The following is a 19,533-nucleotide window of genomic DNA, read 5'->3' on the forward strand; positions in this document are numbered from 1 at the left end:
AATAGGATTTTTAAAGACCAATGGTATGCAGAAATGAGTGTTTTCAACTGGCCTGATTAGACCTGTCCTCAGGATTGTGTGTATGTGTACAGACTGCCCTTAAATGACTCTTCTGTAAGTTTTGTTGCACCTGTTTTTAGTACATGGAGTGGTGGAGAGCCCCTCTGCCCTTTTTAGATGAATGTCTTCTTTAATCATTTAAAGAATTGAATTTAATTCAGTCATTGATTTTTGTGCTGTTAGTGGTGGCAGTTTCAGCCGAGTGGCACCCCTCTGATGTAAATCTCTCTGGGAAAATCTGAATTCTGTCAGCACCCTCAAAAAATACCAAGTACTTACTTACTTTTCACCTCCGTCAACAGTCGTTTAATATTTCAGTACCATTTTCTAGTAAGTCAGCCTTCATTTAAGTTTTATAAGTTGTAAATAATGCAATGCTGCATTAATGGTTAGTAAAATATTTACTTATACTTTACAGATCATTTATAAGCCATTAACAGGAACACATTTTGGATTGCCAGATTGTGAAAAAAATTGCTTTCAGTGATCCGTAATTGGTTAAGAATGCAGTTATAAATGTTAGTAATTTAGTATCCCACAATCCAAAAAATACATTGAGTCTGCAGTTGAAAGACTTTTGATCCATCTAGTCATGTAAAAGTTCTCATCACATAAGTGGGTTTTGGTCCAATTCTCTGTAGCCGTTTCCCAGGAATGGTCAGACAGTGTAATCAGTCAAAGGGATTTTTCCACTATCTTTCAACCCAAACGTTGTTGTAATTAGCGGCTTATAACGATCTATGCAGCTTAAGTAATTTATTTATTAATCAACAAAGCCACAACTTAAATCCCCGGGATCTTGCTACAAAGCGGTATCAATATATTGTAACAGAACAGAATAAAATATCTCCTGAACTGCCTCCACTTTCAGACTGTGAACCCGCTCAGACCTAAAGCTCCGGTTTTAAAGCTCCGCAGCTCTGGTCGTTTAACTCTTGTGTCTGTTTTCTATTGGCGCAGAAGTTATTAATTAAGACACGTCAGGAATGCCACGAAACGCAACCACGATATTGGCAGCTCTGCAGCCAATCAGTGGGCGAGTTGCGTCATGATTCGAATGACGGCACGAGGGAAGGACCAATCACAGCTCAGGATCTGGGAGGGGCTGGTTTGTTGACAGGAAGCGTGTGAAGCGGAATCACTACAACCTCTCTGTTCTTGTAGTTTAGCCTGACAAACAGAGGATTTCTCATTCGTTTATCCCCTCGTTGGTGTGTGGGCTTAAATTATGCGTTGTAAGATCGAACCGGGGCAAAGATGCAATGGAGGTCAATAGTAGTTGGTCTAGTCGTACTGAGACTCTCCCTCAGCTGTGTATTGTGGCTAGCCTTCGGACTGGGAACTAACGTTAGCTGGGGGTTCAACTTCCATCTCAGTTTCAATTTGCACAAATTAGACTTGTTATTCAGGGACGAAAAAGGGACCGACCCGAGGGGTAACTCGTGGTCTCAGCGAGCACATGGCCACAAATATGAAGAGACGGCGACCACCTGTGCAAAGGTTGGAGAGGAGTCACACAAGAGATCCTACCTGAGCTTCTTCGATGGCAACAAAGACGAGTACGTCCGGAGGTACAGCTCCTTTCCCGACACGCTGAAAGCGAAAATGAAGGACATGGCCAAAGAAATGTTCTATTTCGGATATGACAATTATATGAAATATGCCTTTCCCGAGGACGAGCTGAATCCCATTGACTGTGAAGGCAGGGGGCCAGACGTACTTAACCCGTGAGTCATTCAAAGCTGTGCACACTGCTGGACGGGCAGTTACATCTTAACTGTCCCCTGCACACTATGCTATTTAGTTTGTATTCAAATAAGCTAGCAGTGTAACCCTGCTCTGCTCAGTGCTGAGCAAGTTATGGTTCATACGTCTTTGCATTGGACAGTTCCTTAACTAGGATCCAGGTGGCACTTAAGGAGTCTTGATGGGTTTCTGTAACATTAAGGAACTGTTTAATTTCTTCATTGCTTAATTCAGTTGAAATTAGGATAATGAGACATTAATGTAAATATGTCAACTAACGAAGGTATGGGAAAAAACATAAGGGCTGCAACTAATGACAAAAAATAGTGGAAAAAATTTTCCCAGGGCCCAAAGCCACATCTTCCTGTAACTAGTTTTGTCCGACCAGCAGTCCAAAACCCAAAGATATTCAGTATATTTTCATAAAAGACTTAAAAAAACCAACATCTATTAAATTTGACAGACAAAAAACAACTAAGTGTTTGTTATTTTTTCTTAGCTTAAAATAAAAGTAGCTTGAAATGACTTAATTATCAACGACCTTCATTGTCTTTTGACCAAATGACTCTAAAGTTGGGGCATTTTTGACAATTTTTTGATGTTTCACAGACCGAACAATCAATTGAAAAACTAATTGTCAAATTAATCAATATTGAAAATAATCGTTTATTGTAGCTTTTAACTGTTTAATCAACTGCTTGTTAAAGCTCTTAAAGACGTCACACTCAGCCAAAGACAAAAAGAGAGAAGGGATGTCTGTAATTATAGTCAAAGTCCAGAAAGTGCAAGAAGTCTTACTCTTCTAGTCTTCCAGACACTTGGGCTAAAGTTTAAGTGCGCACTAGTATAGCTGAAACATGTTTGTTTTATTCCCTTGTGGACAACATAGAAACTGAAAGGCAAGATGTAAAAGAGCATTGTGATTGATTTGGGCGTGCCATCTAATCAAAAGTTTCCCTTGGCTCTCGGTTCATACGGTTATTTTAGACTTACAGGGTCAACTGTAATCCAGTTTGTCTATTAAGTAATACTTGTAATAATGAAATCATTTTATGAAGTGCATAATAGACAAAAATAAAAGGGAAGTGAGGTTAAAATTTGTTAAATTCACTAAAGATGTAACAGAAGTGAATTTGACATGTCATCCAGTCTTTACATTTTGAGAAGTCCCCTCACACAAATTATAGAAAAAAATATTTACCACTCAGCCATAGTGGTATCTGGCCAAGCAGGTAGTTTTAGCGCCAAGGTTTTGAGATATCAACGGCTGTTATCTCTGCTGCCACCCAAATACAATGGAGCTGACTGGATTTCCTTTGTGATGCTAAAAGCATTGAAAATGAACACTGGAAGCACTTTCCATTCAAGAAAGAGACACCGCAAGATGATAAATACTTTACCCTAGTTCAGATAGGCTGTTCTAAAGACTCGATGGCCTGGTGGCAAAAACCCTGTCTCCAATCGTATCTTAACAGCACAACATTCTCTAGCTCCAGCTTCTCAAATGCAAGAATTTCCTGCTTTTCTATGCGATATTTAACCATAATCATTTAATATATATATATATGGTCTGACATTTTATAGACCAAATGATTAATCGAAAAAATAATCATCAGATTTATCAGTACGGCAAATAACTTCGCTGCAGCCATAGCCTATATTGATGCTAACTAACCACCCTTTGTCTTCAGATCAGCTGTGGAGATTGTATTATTATCACAAGTTCTGAATTGTTTGCGGTGTAAGATCAGGCAATTCAAAAAGGAGACCATCTTATTAGTGTGAAGAAATTTAAAATTAAGGATTAAAAAAATTAAAATTCACATTTTAACATGATGTTTCTGTTATTCTGCCCATCCCGCCTGCTAATACAAGATTTTACACTTACAGCTAAACACCCCACTTTGTTGTTGGGAAGAAAATATGCTTTCTGTTGTGCGATCTGTTAATTCTTCCTCCCACTTTTGCATGACACCATTGTGTCTGTTTCACTGCTTTCATTTCAGGTCAAACATCAACATAAACGACGTCTTGGGGAACTACTCCCTTACATTGATTGACACCTTAGACACTCTGTTGGTAAGTTCAGCTCAGTTACTGTGTCTGAGCTTTCCTTTTCCGTGGTTCTTATTGAGACAAAGTTGGATATACTAAAATAGGATCACAAAACTGCAACATGGATTGTGTTATGTATGCAATCCATAATTATGCAACCAGAGAAGCTTGTAGATATACTGTTGGTACAGAGGGTACAGAAAATAATCACCCCCTTTCAAACCAGTCACATTTTGTTTCAGCCTGAAATGAAAACATAATAAAAAACAGAATTCTTCTAGCTTTATTTACTTAATGCAACTTCCAACATCCAAGTTTAAGAAAAATTAACGACACTTCTGAAAAAAAATGAAAACTAAAAAACTCCAATAACATCATTTGATAAAGATTCACCCACCTGTGTTAATATTTTGTGGAGCCACCATTCGCTTTAATTCAAGCCTAGAGTCCGTTTGGATACTCATCTACCAATGTTGCACACCTAGTTTGAGCAATAGTTTCCCACTCTTCCTCAAAGAAGTGTTCAAGCTCAGTCAAAATGGATGGTGACCGCTGGTGGACTGCAATCGTCAAGTCATTCGATAGATTCTCATTAGGGTTTACGTCTGGGCTCTGACTAGGCCACGCATTGATATTCATATTTGTCACATTCTGCCACTGTATGGTGAATTTGGCTGTGTGCTTCAGGTCATTGTCATGTAGAAAGGTGAACTTTCTTCCCATCTTCAACTTTCTGGCAGTGGGCAGCAGGTTTTCGTCAAGACTTTGACGGTATTTTGCCCCATCCAATTTCCCTTCTATCCTGATATGTGCCCCAGTCCCCTCAGAAGAGAAACAGCCCCAGAACAGGATGCTACTACCATGCTTAAATGGAGGTATGGTGTTCTTTGGATGGTGAGCTGTATATTTTTTCCGCCAGATGTACCATTTGGCATTGAGGCCAAAGAGGTGGATTTTGGCCTCATGATAGCACCTTTTTCCACTTGGCCCTCTGAATCGTCAAGGTGCTTTTTGGCAAAGCTCAAGTGAGACTTAATGTGGCCTTTCTTGAGAAGTGTTTTTTTTTTTTCTTGCAACCATCCCATACAAGACAGACTTGTGGACACTTATGATATTGCTATCACATGGACAGGATTAGCAGTCTTTGCCATAAAGTCCTGTAACTCCCTCAAAGTTGCAATTGGTCTCTTGGTAGACGCTTTGAACAGTTTCCTCCCTGCTCTGCCATCCAGTTTGGAGGGACGGCCTGATCCAGGCAGGGTCATGGTAGTACCAAACAGCTTCCACTTTTTAATTATGGACTTAACTGTGGGACTCCCAGGGATAGATTAAGTTTGTTTTTTGTTTTTTAAATGTGAATATTTTGAAAGGGGGTGATTCTTTCCTTTCTATACTTATATAATGTGGTATTTCTCTCCAGGTGCTCGGCAATGTGACAGAGTTCCAGAGAGCCGTCAAGCTGGTTATAGATACTGTATCTTTTGACAAGGACTCAACTGTGCAAGTTTTTGAGGCAAACATCAGGTACAAATGTTGCTACTGTTTTTAGTGTCAAACACAAAAGGTACCTGCTTTTTTTTTTCTGTTGATCCAGCAACTGATCAGGCTAAATTCTTAAGTTAAACATGTATCAACATGGTTTAGATGAGCGATATTTCCTTTATAGGTATTTTAATTACCATTTAAAATAGGGCAAGTTTCAGGAGACAAATATTGTATGACTTCTCAAGTACCCTGGCACTATGAATATATTAACACTGTGAATGAAATTGTGTCAAATGCACACATTTTTAGAGAAAAACAAGCAAAGAAGTAAGACAGACATTATCTTTGCACCTGATCAAGTGTAATTGTGAATGCCCTAATTATGATATACAGTTTGTCTACAATTTAACAAAAGCAAGTGATGACAAATTCAGACTTTTGAATGATTTCTGATGTAATTTATTATGTTTTCCAAAAAATTAGCATCTCAGGTTGACTTGCTGTTACCATGCAGTCCAAAATGAATGAGAGAATTAATGTGACATTATATACCTACACAGATATCATGATAGTGATATTACTGCCAGAAAAAAAAATCATAATCTGTTTCTTTGTGGCATCACAATGTAATATTTCTTTTTTCTTTGAAGGATCTTGGGAAGCCTTATCTCAGCTCACATCCTGCTGACTGACCCAAAACATCCATTTGGCAAGGTGGGCTTTGAGGGTTACGACAATGAGCTGCTTCACTTGGCTCATGACCTGGCTGTCCGCTTACTGCCGGCCTTCGAGAACACCAGCACAGGCATTCCTTACCCCAGGGTGAGTGACACTGCTGTGGCCACATGTTAGAGGTACATTTTACAAGGTACCTGTCAATAAGCACACAAACTATTCTACAGAACTGCCTGCTGTAGTTTTCATGTGAGCGAAACCGAATGACTTCCTACAAACCATACTGTAATGGCTGAAATATCGACCAGCAGCCTTACTCATCTGTATCTCAAATGCAGGTGAACCTGAAGACTGGCGTCCCTCCTGATAGCATCAATGAGACTTGTACTGCAGGAGCTGGGTCCCTACTGGTGGAGTTTGGCATTTTGAGCCGCTTGATTGGTGATTCAACATTTGAGTGGGTAGCCAGACGAGCTGTCAGAGCTCTGTGGAACCTGAGGAGCAATCAGACTGGTCTGTTAGGTCTGTACAGCTGTGTAATGTGAATATTGTTCTGTGAAAAACCTTGCTGTTTCTTCCTGGATTTCTTTTTTGCTCACATGCTTTCTTATTTTCTTCTTTTGTTTAGATTTATTTCTCCCCAATATGATAAAGGCTACAACATGTAAATATGGTCCCAACAGTGCATCTGTCAACTATCTGTGATTTCTGTCCTTAGGGAATGTAGTTAATATCCAAACAGGCCAGTGGGTTGGCAAGCAGAGTGGTCTTGGAGCTGGTATGGACTCTTTCTATGAGTATTTGCTAAAATCATACATCCTCTTTGGTGAAAAAGAGGACTACAGGATGTTTGAAGCTGCTTATGAGAGCATACAGAACCACCTGAGGAGAGGGTGAGTCCCACACTGAAAAAATGTGACATAGTAGATTGCTTGCATTTGGGTGAAAGTAACTGGCTGTGTTGGCAGCATCAGGGAGCTTCACATGAGGTTGTGCACCACTTGAAAGCAATGCACATAGCATTGCAACTATTCTAGTTTAGCTGGGAAGTAGGGAACCACAGAAGAATACGTTTGCACTGTGGTCGCTTCTGTACGAGAATGTCTGTTGGAAGATGAAATGATGTTGCTGAAAAAAGAAGCATACTCAACTTTCTCTGCTACAAGCGATTTAACAAAATTGTTTGGAGATACATGGATTAGTATGACAAATGTTAAATCCGGTGTGCTTCTGTCCCCCCCCCCCAGGAGAGAGTCCTGTAATGAAGGAGAGGGTGACCCACCTCTCTATGTTAATGTGAACATGTTCAGTGGTGAGATCATGAACACCTGGATTGACTCCCTTCAGGCCTTCTTTCCCGGGCTCCAGGTTAGATTACGCATTTTCATCCGTTTGAGATCTTATATTGAAGTGTAAAAAAAAATGTGTTGTTGTGTTCAACTAAAGTAAGGCTCTACTACTCTGTGTCCTAGGTGCTGAATGGTGATGTAGATAACGCCATTTGCCTGCATGCCTTTTACTATGCCATCTGGAAGCGCTTTGGGGCTTTGCCAGAGAGATACAACTGGCAGCTGCAGGCTCCTGATGTGCTCTTCTACCCGTTAAGACCAGAGTTGGTAGAGTCAACCTATCTGCTGTACCAGGTAACTATACTGACTTGTTGTGACACAGAAATGATGGTGGTGGTTGTCAGTGATGGTTATCTTTTACTAAAGGATTCTTTTTTTCTTCTTCACTTTCCACAGGCGACCAAAAATCCTTTCTATTTGCATGTTGGAATGGATATTCTTCAGAGCCTTGAGAAAAATGCCAAAGTCAGGTGTGGGTCGTGTAATAAATACCTTGTTGGAGTTTTTACAATGCTTTGATGTGTCTACTCTGAGCTGAGGCAAGCTGTGTTATTTTCAGATGTGGGTACGCCACTCTCCACCACGTCGTGGACAAATCCAAAGAGGATCGCATGGAGAGCTTCTTCCTCAGTGAGACCTGCAAATACCTTTACCTGGTAAGTTACAGCCTGAGCATGTCAGAGATAGAGCATGATATGATACCAGATAAGTTGTAAAGTTTTGATAATTGTAATACAAGATATTGCAATGGACTAAATGTTATCTTTTCCTGGTTTTAAAGACTCAAATGCACTGAACTGATACAGGTTATTAAACTAGATTGTTCTAGCTGAGCATAATGTTATATAATAATGTTATTATAACTCAGTTTCACTAATTTCCTTTTTGTTTAAATTATTGCAGCAACTAATGTATTTTTTTAATGAAAACTAACTATAGTGAGAAATGCACAATACAATTCCCTAGAGCTAAAGGACACTTCCTTAATTGCTCGTTTTATTCACACCAGCAGCAGCAAACCCAATGATATCTAATTTCCAATGACATCAAAGAGAGAAAAGCAGCAAATCTCAACATTTGAGAAGCTGGGAAAAACAAATAGGTAGTATTTTTGCTCAATAAATGACTTAAATGATTAATTGAGTATGAATATCTATTAAAAACACCATTAGTTACCCTCTAAATCTTGTCACAAGTTATTCAGTCAAAAATATAATATTTGTTTATGTTGGTGTCTCCTAGCCAACGTCAGTATAACATTCAGGTCCACTTTTGGCTCAGCTCTGTCCATACTGTCACATAAATAAAGATTTTTCTCTTACACTGCAGCTGTTTGATGAGGACAACCCACTTCACAAATCCGATAACAAGTACATCTTCACTACAGAGGGCCACGTTGTGCCTATAGACAAGCGCTTCAGGGAGAAGCAGTGGAATGACCTTTTTCCATGTAAACAAGGAGCGCTGGCAGAAAGAGAGCCAAGCAACCGGCCACCTCCTAGCAACATCAGCAATGTAAGACCGTCATCGTTGCTCAAGCCAAACTCTCTGTTCCCTCACTGTGTGACAGATGTAACTTTTCATAACGGGCTGAAAAACCTCTCGCTGTCATAGAGTCAAATTCTTTCTTCCTTTTCCCTCATTCTGCAGTGTAACAGGATTCCAGATGAGCGACGGTACACTCTGCCATTAAAGAGTGTCTACATGAGGCAGATCGATCATATGGTGGGACTTTTCTGAGTAAGACGACGCATGTGGGGACACTGGCATGAACCGGCCTTCAGTACACCTCCTGAGGTTGAAGATGCAGTGAGGTTAGAAGAGATCCACGGTTGGTCAAAATCCTCATCCCTTCATTTCCGCTGCTCAGGATCCAGACAGGAAACTGACACTAAAGGAAACATGAGAAAGCAGTTTGATTACTTGCTGTCTTCATTAAAAATGTGTATGGGCGCTTTCGCTCTTGGTGCACAAGCATGTAGTGAGCAAAGGTGAACAACTTCATTACTTTTGGGCTGGTGGTGAATTGAGATTGTGGTTTTAGAATAACTGGTATGTTTCTGTGGAGCAAATAATGTTCAGGTGAGTGTTCAGGTATGAGTGTGTATTCATTGTGTGTATGTGTTGAAATTACAGCTAAGCTGTGAATCATAATATTGTGTATATGGGAACAGTGCCATCTAGCCACAAACGTGTAAAACGTATAGCCTATAAAAACTCACCTCTAAAATTTTTTCTCTAAACATGATTAGTGCCTCTTTGCAGTTGATTCACTTGACTAGATCAGTGCTTTTACATAAGGGCTGCACATTAACAGACAATAACAGGTAATGACTTATGCACACACACTGTAAAACCCTGCTTCTTGTGAGCTTGTAACATGTTTTAGATTGTGCCTGTAGGAACTTTGTTGGTCTTTTGTATGCCTGAGGCTGGTTTTCCAAAGTGTTGAAACAGTCGTCATATCTCTCTCACTCTACATAATTAGCTTTTTCTTCTGTTTCTTGAACACAATTAACCATATTGCAACAATTTTAGAAAGGCTTCTGTCTTGCTTTTGTTTTGCACATTTGCCAAGTAAAACTTAACAGGGAGTAACAGTCAACACGAACCCAAACTGCTTCCTCCTGTTCACTGTTAACACATTTCCCATATTGACAAAAACTGAAGTGTTCATCTCTCAGGCTTCTAGTTACTCAATGTCTTACAAAGGGCAAACAGATGTGCCATGACTGTATGTGAGAGAGAGAGGTTCGGGATGACTTTTGCTGTTTTTAAGTGCCTTCAAATTGTCTTGGTCTTACTGGATGGTGTACAGTGCATATTAGTTGTGGTTAACATTATTGAGTATTTTTTTTTGAGGCCACTGTTGATATTGCACATTAGGTGTCATTCCATGTGTATGTACAGTTTTACACTGACACACTATGACATAAAGCTCCATTTTTTTTTTTTTTTAGGCATGATGAAACAAGCCATAAAATGTATTTTTAATGTTAATAAGTGAAAATGTATTTTGTTTTCCATCATTTTTCTGTCAGACATATTTAGAACTCAGACTCTCCTGCATAGTTTCTGATTCATTCTTCTTTAGAGTAGATGGAGGTTATCATTTGCTGTTCGTCTTTCACATAATTGCACATCATATCTGTTAATTGTCTTGTGGTGAGAACTCAGGGTTTAAAGGAAAAACAAAAATCAATGAATGCTTTCGTAAAAAACTAAACTTTCTTGAAAGGTTGTTGCATACAGTGTCTTAGGATAACCTTAGGTATTTATATTTCAAGTGTTACAACTTGTTTTTCTGAGGTTGAAGAATAACCGCACTGAACCGAAATACAGTTGTACTGTGACTATTCATTATTGTCCCAAACACACAGAAAAAGAAATGCTGTCTCCTTAACTATGATGTTTGATTCATGAATGGCTGAGGTTTACTTTCTGACTGGTTCATCTTTTACCAAACACCCTCAGTGTCTGTAAAGCTCAGCAGAGACTTGGGCTGCATGGCTCAATGACATCACTTCACTGGCCTCCTCTTTGGCTTTGGGAGACAGCTGTTCATTTCCCAAGTGTTGTTTAAACTGTTACAGGCGATGGCAATGACATTTCTGAGTTTTCAAATTGGCTGACATCACACCACCCACTTTGTCTCAGATTATAGTTCAACTTTTTTGGGAAATATGCTTATTGACTTTCTTTCTGAGACTTAGATGAGAAGATCGATAACAGTTGATACCATTATGTGGCCCATTTCAGAAAAGCAGTTTGTGAGCACGGTGTGCATGCTGATTGCGGTGGCAACATCATGTGGCAACATTATGTTTCACAACTGTTTGTTGCTCAGAAATTGCAGATAAAAGTCCTGCAGGGCTCTCACACGCTCATGCAAAGGCGTTAGTTTTGATTAGTAAAACACAAAATAATTTACTGAAGAGGATATTATATCATGTCGCAAATCACAGCTTGCATTTTGTGAATTTGGTGCAAAATTATGTGCTGGACTATTTCTTTTGTGGGCACATATCAAACAAATGAGATAACATATTACTTTGTGAGCTTTAGAGGTGCTAGCTGATGGATTTGGATATTTGGACAGAGCCAGGCATGCTGTTTACCGTATTTCATATTTACTTTACAGACATTAAAGTAATATTGATTGTCTCATCTAACTCTTGGCAAGAATGCAAATAAGTGTATTTCGAAAAAGGTGAAACTATTCCTTTAATCTGTTTTAAAATAAAGAAATTAATAAATGACAGAATATGAACAAGATGTTGCTGGATTGCTCTTTATTTGTGAAAAATGGAAAAGTACTCAGTTTTCTAGAGAAGCTTTAATAGGTTTAGTCAAGGTTTACAGTTATTGGTTTCCGTACAGGATAGTTGGCTTAAAGGCCTGTAGCATCAGTTAACTCTTAGACAAGAATTTATAAGTTGAAGTATATTACATCTACCATTCAACAGTGTTTACAGATCAACATGGTATCACCACACTTCCTGAACTGTCCAATAGAAATCATTTTGATTATTTACAACGGCCTTTCAACTATTGCAAAAAGGTACATTTTCTAACACCTCCGTTAAAAACTCAAATTTGTTACCTGCTTGAATTGTGTTTTAAACTGCTCTGTAGTGTTCTAGTGACAAGTTCTTTTTAAATCTCTAACCGAGGTTGAAGTGCGTTTGCAGGTGGTGAGGCCATCTTGTTTTTGGCGGTACACTGACCAGATACTGGAGCACAGAGACAATGCATTAGCCTGAAATCTATTCACATTAGTACATGTGAGAAGAAATCACTTTATGCTGACAGAAGCTTTTGATGTCTTAACTACAGATTGCATACCCCTCCAAAGACAAGTTCAGGAGACTCAAGAGAAAAGTAAGCTTGACTAAAAATCAACTCATCTGAAATCTGAACAGGATTTTCTGACTTAAGAGCTGTCTTTTGGTCTCAGTTGACGTGAAGTCTTTGGTCAAAGCTACAACTCAGTTTTGAACACAACATATTGATTTTTAGTTTTGCGTTCGCCTTTTTGAGAATGGCTATTTTAGGGGACAGTTACTCATCTTGGGTCCTCAGGTTTAATCGAGGAGGGATTTGTGGAATTTGACAGGGCTACAACAGCACCCTGTAAAAAACAGAAAGAAATTCACATTGGTTAGCTGGTCCAACAGTGAGTTTGAATTAACAATACTGTGCAAATTTCGCTCACCCTCATTGGGTTCCTCAGCATGACTCTTAGAAGAGACCACAATCTTTCAGATTTTCTTTGATGATGATGTCAGTTACGGCATCAAACACAAACTTGACGTTCTCTGTGTCTGTGGCACAGGTCATGTGAGAGTAGATTTCTTTGATGTCTCGGCGCATGTTCAGGTCCAAAAACTGCACTTTGATGTAGTTACCAGCATCCTCATAGGTATTGGGCCCTTAATGAAAAGATATCAAGATAAATGGGCATATTTAATTGGTTGTATATTTCTTAAGATTTAAAATCTGCTGTAATTTATGTACAGCGGGACCTTACCGTCGTACTCGGGGAAGCACATGCTGAGATGAGCTTTCTTGATCTTCTCGAGGAACACATCTTTCTTGTTGAGGAAGAGTACAATAGAGGTGGTGGCGAAGTAGCGGTGGTTGCAGATACTGTTGAACAAGTGCAGACTCTCGTGCATTCGATTCTGAATGGAAAATGATTTTATTCACCAAGTCCCAATGAAGAGCCTTTCAAATAAACAAACTTTTGAGCGTCCAAAAAGGATAAGACACAAATTGTATTTCATATCAAGTGTGTAATATAGCTGTGAACATACCACTTCATCATCCTCCACCAGCACCATGTCGTAGGCGCTCAAAGCAGCAATGAAGATGATACAGGTCACACCTTCGAAACAGTGAATCCACTTCTTCCTCTCTGACCTCTGGCCACCCACATCAAACATTCTGCATGGAAACAGAAGCTTATTATCTTTATGACTGCCATCGAGCACAGTGGGAGCCCTGCTAATGAGTCATTGGTGCTATTGTCTTAAGAAGGACAGCTACGACCCACCTGAAATTCAGATCTTTGAAGCCAAACTGGGTCTCGATGATACCAGTGGTCTTCACTCTTGATCGCAGCACATCCTGCTCAGTGGGCACATAGCCTGGTTGGGTCAGTCGCTCCAAGTCGTTCAGGTAGCTGAGGGAAAGTTACATTCATTCAATAGCAAACACTATTATGAGACTTTTAACAAATCTAAATCTCGTCTTGGGTGATTTCTTACTATCCAGCGGAGTCGTTGAGTTGGTATTCTGAGGCCCTCTCAAAGCACGCCTGAATGCCTGAGTCCTTCCACAGGCGCAAAATAATGTCTGACAGCTCTTTAGGCATGGTGCCTTCCTCAATGGTGTCTGCAAGATGCATGAGTTTCCTGGCGTCGTCCTGCAGTGTGAATGCAAGACGACAGGGACATCTAGTTTGCAAAGAGCCTGAAATTGATCTAGACAAAATACGTGTAAGTGTAGCTCCGCTGTCATTACCTGCTGATCAGAGTGGCCATAGTTAATATTGAGTGTGTTCATGGCCTTCACAATGGCCATGATTGACTGCAGGGTGTTGCTGTAGATGATGGTAATGAACTCCAAGCACTCTTCAAGGGAGTAACCATCTTTGTGGATAATTCTGTTGAGAAAATATAGCATTACTATGTTTTTCACACTCAGCATGATAAGAAAACAGACATTTCTTAGGCGGAGAGTCAAAGTTCTTACTTCATCTGTTTGACGATTGTGCTTTTGCCTGATTCTCCAGCACCTATGTCAAAGAAGAAAAACACATTAAATGTGATTACTTGCATCAAATAATAAAACTCTGCTTTTATTCCAAACTGTAATTCAAAATCTTTAACATTGTCGAGGATTTTAGGAGAAATATGAACTTCTTCTTACCCACTGTGTTTGTGTTTTTATTTATGTTTTGTCTTTTATTAATAAGTATGAGACAAGACTTATGATAATTGTTGGTAACCTCATGGCATTCATCAGACAGAGGATCCCAAAAGGTCATAACACATCTTACTTCAAGTCTAATCTTGTTCAAAGCTGATGTCAGGGGGAATTTTTCCTGGCCCTGACCTACATTATCACGAGGGGATGAATCTGAGTTTGACACAACATCTGTACAAACCTGATGGCTATTCAGAACAGTATATATCCAACTGTAGCAATGTTCTGTAAGCTTGTACTTTGCAGTGAATGTTTTTTGCTTTGAAATCACAAGACTGTTATATACAGTACACAGACGGTGAACAGAATTGACTTGTCCTTTAATAAAATACCTCACCTAAATTCTCAAATCTAACTAATTTTTCTTATCACTCATATAACAACATACTACATGCAATGCATTTAGGTTTGGTGTTTGATTGCTACAGCTAATGGCCCTTTTATAATTCTGGGTTGGGCGGCAGGGTATCTGTGTCCTTCAGGGTTAAGCCCTTTGTGTTGGAGGACCTGTTGTTTCAGGATTAACAAGGGATTGGGTTGAGTGATTATTACAATGTCTTAGTAATTCAATGACACAGGTCATTAAGCCTTTGCTTGAGTCAAATATATTGTGTGTCTGCATCACAGACTCTGTAAATACATTGCAGATTTTTATACTAATTAAGCGTACCCATAACAATACTAATTTTCCAGTCTACAACAACTAGTCTTTGTTTGTGTTGAGTATTTAGAAGTACGGTTATATGTATGAAAAATTAAAATAGAGACAAACTGGTAAATATTACGACAAGAGATATGTTTTGTCTTCTCATCCCTAAACTTTTAACAAGAGTAATACTGCACTTACTGAACAGTCACACAGCTAGGTTAACTATCTCTCATACTTAAAATAAAGTGTAGCTCCGTTCCCTCTATGGGACCTTATGGGCCCCTTTAAATGTGTATAACCACATGTTGAGGTTTGCTGTTAATGCATTTGAACCCCCACCTAGCCAGCTTGACTGTCTTTACCTAGCAGCAGCAGCTTGACAGTTCTTGCATCCTTGTCGGCATCCTCTTTCAGCTTCTTCTCCAGCTCTCTGGAGTGTTTCTCTTCGGCGCTCGCTCCAGCCCCCATCCTACTTTTCCCGGCTGGGCCCCTCTGCTCAAAAGCCAAGTGTCAGAAAAAATTGAAGTAGGTCCTAGTTTATCGCCTACTGCCTGACCGGTGCCGTCAACTACGCAGCTGATGCGTCAACTGCCTGCAGCAAACACTGGAGAACGTTGGAGCATTTTCCTGTCTTAGGAAAGGATTTTGGGCATCCCTTGCCCACCTGACTGGAGATGACCAATGGAGCACAAGGACAAGGGTGTTTTAGGACGGAGCGAAAGGTGTGTGGAGAAGCAGGCATACATCTGTGTAGGAGTGATCTAACCTTTCGGGGGACTTTGCTGTGCTCAGCGGAAGATGAACATCGGCTCAAGTGCTTATCTCTCTCTGCTGTTCTTAGGTGCCTTTAAAAGAGAAACATATATCGCTCAATAGTTTGGTGTCTGTGCATAGCTCGGAACTTACCAACAGATTCATCCCACATCAGCACCAAAATAAAAATGAATTCTGATGTGGGAGAAAGAATTGTCTTAGATGTTTGGTGTTGGCAAAGGGGTTAGGGATGAGGGGGACAACTACTTTTCAGTCTGTATTAAAACATAAGAACCAGTCACTACTCTACACAATACACAGCTACAGCTAATAAGGGTTAATGTAGTACACAATCAGACTCTAACCTCCCAGTCCAAACACAAAGAGAGGCATACTGATATTTCTTATAAGAGTCTACAGACTGAAGGGTGAGCTCTGAAGTACTTAAAGGGCTTTGCAGTTTCACCTGACAGATCTCATTGACCTCAATCTGAAGCTGGTTAGGGATCCTAATCTACTCACTTTCAGTTACGTTTGCATGCATGTACAGTATGTCTATGTGTTTATGTGTGTGTGAGCATTGCACTGCACTGTTCTCTTTACCTTTTTTAATGTTGTAAAGCACTTTTGTTTAGAAAAGTGTACAGTAAGTATTATCACTTTAACTTCATCACGCTCTTCTGAGGAGCTGACAGTGCTAAAGCTCCTGAGTCACAACTGTGAATGAAAACACTGATTCAGATCAGCAGTAGTGGAACGTAACTCAGCGCGTTTACTCAAGTACTGTACCTAAGTACAAGTTTGAAGTACTAGTACTTTCTGTTTTATGACACTTTATACTTCTACTCCACTACATTTCAGAGGGAAATATTGTACCTTTTTCTTCACCACATTTATTTGACAGCTATTGATGCTAGATTTATATAAAAAAACATATGGTGAACTTAAAATAATAATAATAATGATAATCAAATATGAGTATTTTACAGTTTAGTAATGCTACTAAGTAAAGGATCTGAAAACTTCCTCCACCACTGCAGATCAGTAACACAAGGAACACTAAAATCAATGCATTACAGTACATAGACACAGCAAATCCTGCAGACTACACGCCCACCACTGTCAAACAGAAGAGAACATGTGTTATTATAAAATATAGAGCTTTAATTTATTAGTCAGCAACATTGATGAGGAAGAAAAGATAGAAGTAATTTTTTTACAAGTCATTACAATAACATCAACTGTGCATTATATCATACATTACTATACCTCAATGACCCAGAGCAAAGTCTGCCAAACAGAGAAAATAAAATAGATGCACGTTTGAAATTTATGCAAATCTGTTTTGCAAATTTCTAAGAACAAGAGAGAGAGAGAGAGAGAGAGAGAGAGAGAAAAAAGAGACATACAGAGAGAGAGAGAGGATTTAAAATCACAATCTGACCATTCTGTACCTTCGGTATTTCACATCATTAAAAAGGTGTGAGCACATCTTTCTTGCACTGATAGTATTTCCATATTCCCACAACGAGAAAGACATTCACTGACATCCACAGCAACATAGCATTTTAGACAAATACCATTTACATACACTGTACATGCCATGCACAATGAAAAGCCACCTTCTGAAGATTTGGTACAGGTTTCTCTTCAGGTTTGGTGGTGATCAGCTTGTTAGTGGTTGTACTTGTGACATTTGTTTTTTTTTTTTTTTTTACTGTATGGAAGTTGCTCAGTACAAACAGTTTCATATAACGTCTGTGGCATCGTTGATAGCAGGATGACACTGCACTAGATTGACAAAAAAGTAGCTGTGAAAGCTCTGTTGTGAACCAGCTGATACAGTCAACACAGCACCAATAAAAACGGCCAGTCCTTTAGCACTGAAAAACAACACGTTTGTCACTGCAATCTAACTTAAGTGTAGACGGGTTATGTGGCCAAACACATTATTCACTTAGTGGAACCAATATTTAGCATAAAACTGGCAGGAATGCAAACTGGGGATTCATTTAGAGCTAAAAAAAAAAACCTTTGAACACACAAACTGCATGCTCCCTCTTATATGAACATACTGCATAATATGCCACAGATACATGTGAAGTATTTACTTTTTATCAAGATCACCAATTTGGCAACGGAAGGTGCTTCGTCTCTAATAGGTTTTTATCACAAACTGTCACAAACTCACATATAGCTGCCTGCTGGAATTTCTTATCTCTAAAGAGAGAAAAGAGAAGGCAATGTTATATTTTCAGCTTTTGTGTCGTTAAAAGACCCTTTCCCCCAAAATACAGCTCATCACAAAGATCACGTTTGTTCAGGATACAACATTGAGATGTGATATACACATTTAAACGAAACAAACACTTGGCAGTAACTGATTTTGGAAGAATTTGGGCGAGAGATGTAACATCATCACTTGAGGCCAGGCTGGACCACAATATCAAAGGAGAGACGTCACAGAGACCTGCCGCGGAGGGCCGTTCATTCACACGTGACTGTAACAAGTTGTCACAGCTGCAGCCTGTGAGCATTTCTTTTATCCTTAAATGTCCCATGAAATGCCGTCATCTTTCTGTCAACAGCGCGGATCTTGCAGTAAAAAAAAAACCCCCCAAAAAAAACAAAAACAAAAAAAACTGTCTGATACACAGTAGAGATTTCTGGTGAAGAAATTTGGGGAAGTTCGAGAAGGTCAGTGACTTCCTGATTCGACTTCCAGCTTTGACACTGAATACTGCCAGCAGTCACGTGATCCACCATGGTCGCCTACAACAGTTTCTGAATACATGTTCATCGGTCCTTGTCCATGTGTGGATACTTCCAATGTCCTGTGTTATTTTTGCTGTTTTTCAAAAACACCAAACATAAAGATATTCTCAACATAATAACACATTGTAATAAACAAATAACACTAACAATAATATTATAATAACAACAATATTTGCACAGATTTACCTATTCACAAAAAACATGTTTTCTAGATAGGTACAAAGAATTACTTTTTACACCCTACAATAAATATTGTGTATTTCTTAAACAGTTACATAAAAACTGTTTGATGCTGTTGCTTTTGGTTGCAGTGTCCATCTTGTCCATATTGATCATTTGATTTGACTGGAGTCATTCCCCTAAATGGAGGATTGCAGTGTTTAGGAGGTTGTGTGAACAAGTAGACAGGGGTGTCTGTGGATGATAGGGTGTGTGTCCAGCTTCTCATGTCTCAGCTGGAGTTGTTTGCTCATCATGATGCCGACGGTTGCGAGGCTTCTTCTGTTCTTTCAGCTCCTTCAGGCTTTTGGCTTTGTTGTCCCCGAGGCTGCCATCTCCAAGCTGCCAGTAATCCTGGCAATACTGGTTGATGAGGCCCATCTCCGGCTGGCTCAGAATCGTCAGCAGGTCCTTATACTGGCCGGCGCTCGGAGTCCAGGCACTGGTATGGAGCGGAGGCAGGGCCGGGCTGCCTGTCTCCACCAACACGTTGTTGACTGTGCGGCTGGAAAGGACCACAAGCTGCAGTTTGACGAGCGTGTGTTTGAAGTTTTTCTCTGTGGACGTGCACTGGTAGATGCCGCTGTCAGAGGACTGCAATGAGCGGATCAGAAGACCTTGTTCTGTTTTCAGGTTGCGGCCCTCTGAGCGAATCTGGAAAGAGCAGGAGGACAGTGAAGAGGACAATTTTAAGAACTTAATTAAAAGCCCAAATACCAGACCTGTTCAATGAAGTGATCACAAAGACAGCTTCAGCTGGCAGCGGAGACATAACTC

The 19,533-nt window shown here is 39.7% G+C and overlaps 3 protein-coding genes across 4 annotated transcripts in view; 1 reads left to right on the top strand and 2 right to left on the bottom strand.

Moving 5' to 3' along the window:
• The first annotated feature begins 1,131 nt into the window (after positions 1 to 1,131).
• edem1 (ER degradation enhancer, mannosidase alpha-like 1) lies at positions 1,132 to 13,189 on the top strand. The gene is made up of 12 exons (XM_040158805.1): positions 1,132 to 1,787; positions 3,813 to 3,885; positions 5,282 to 5,385; positions 5,997 to 6,168; positions 6,360 to 6,543; positions 6,740 to 6,914; positions 7,269 to 7,389; positions 7,494 to 7,664; positions 7,767 to 7,840; positions 7,930 to 8,026; positions 8,700 to 8,885; positions 9,021 to 13,189. The coding sequence occupies exons 1-12, from the start codon at positions 1,318 to 1,320 to the stop codon at positions 9,108 to 9,110; spliced, it is 1,917 nt and encodes a 638-aa protein (XP_040014739.1). The 5' UTR covers positions 1,132 to 1,317; the 3' UTR covers positions 9,111 to 13,189.
• On the bottom strand, positions 12,612 to 15,477 carry gnat1 (guanine nucleotide binding protein (G protein), alpha transducing activity polypeptide 1). The gene is made up of 8 exons (XM_040159009.1): positions 15,372 to 15,477; positions 14,127 to 14,169; positions 13,896 to 14,037; positions 13,640 to 13,797; positions 13,426 to 13,554; positions 13,187 to 13,316; positions 12,901 to 13,054; positions 12,612 to 12,802 (listed from the first exon to the last, which is right to left on the bottom strand). Exons 1-8 carry the CDS (start codon positions 15,475 to 15,477, stop codon positions 12,612 to 12,614), a joined length of 1,053 nt encoding a protein of 350 aa, XP_040014943.1.
• Positions 15,478 to 16,929: 1,452 nt separating this feature from the next.
• The window catches only part of sema3fa (sema domain, immunoglobulin domain (Ig), short basic domain, secreted, (semaphorin) 3Fa), a 52,626-nt gene continuing 50,022 nt past the window's right edge, over positions 16,930 to 19,533 (bottom strand). For both annotated transcript variants that reach the window (XM_040159804.1, XM_040159803.1), the window contains exon 19: positions 16,930 to 19,410. In XM_040159804.1, the coding sequence (XP_040015738.1) occupies positions 18,982 to 19,410 (429 nt within the window). In that variant the 3' untranslated portion in view covers positions 16,930 to 18,981. The remainder of the gene's footprint in view (positions 19,411 to 19,533) is intronic.

The sequence above is a fragment of the Xiphias gladius genome, chromosome 21 (assembly GCF_016859285.1).
Source record: "Xiphias gladius isolate SHS-SW01 ecotype Sanya breed wild chromosome 21, ASM1685928v1, whole genome shotgun sequence".
In the NCBI taxonomy this organism is placed as follows: Eukaryota; Metazoa; Chordata; class Actinopteri; order Istiophoriformes; family Xiphiidae; genus Xiphias; species Xiphias gladius.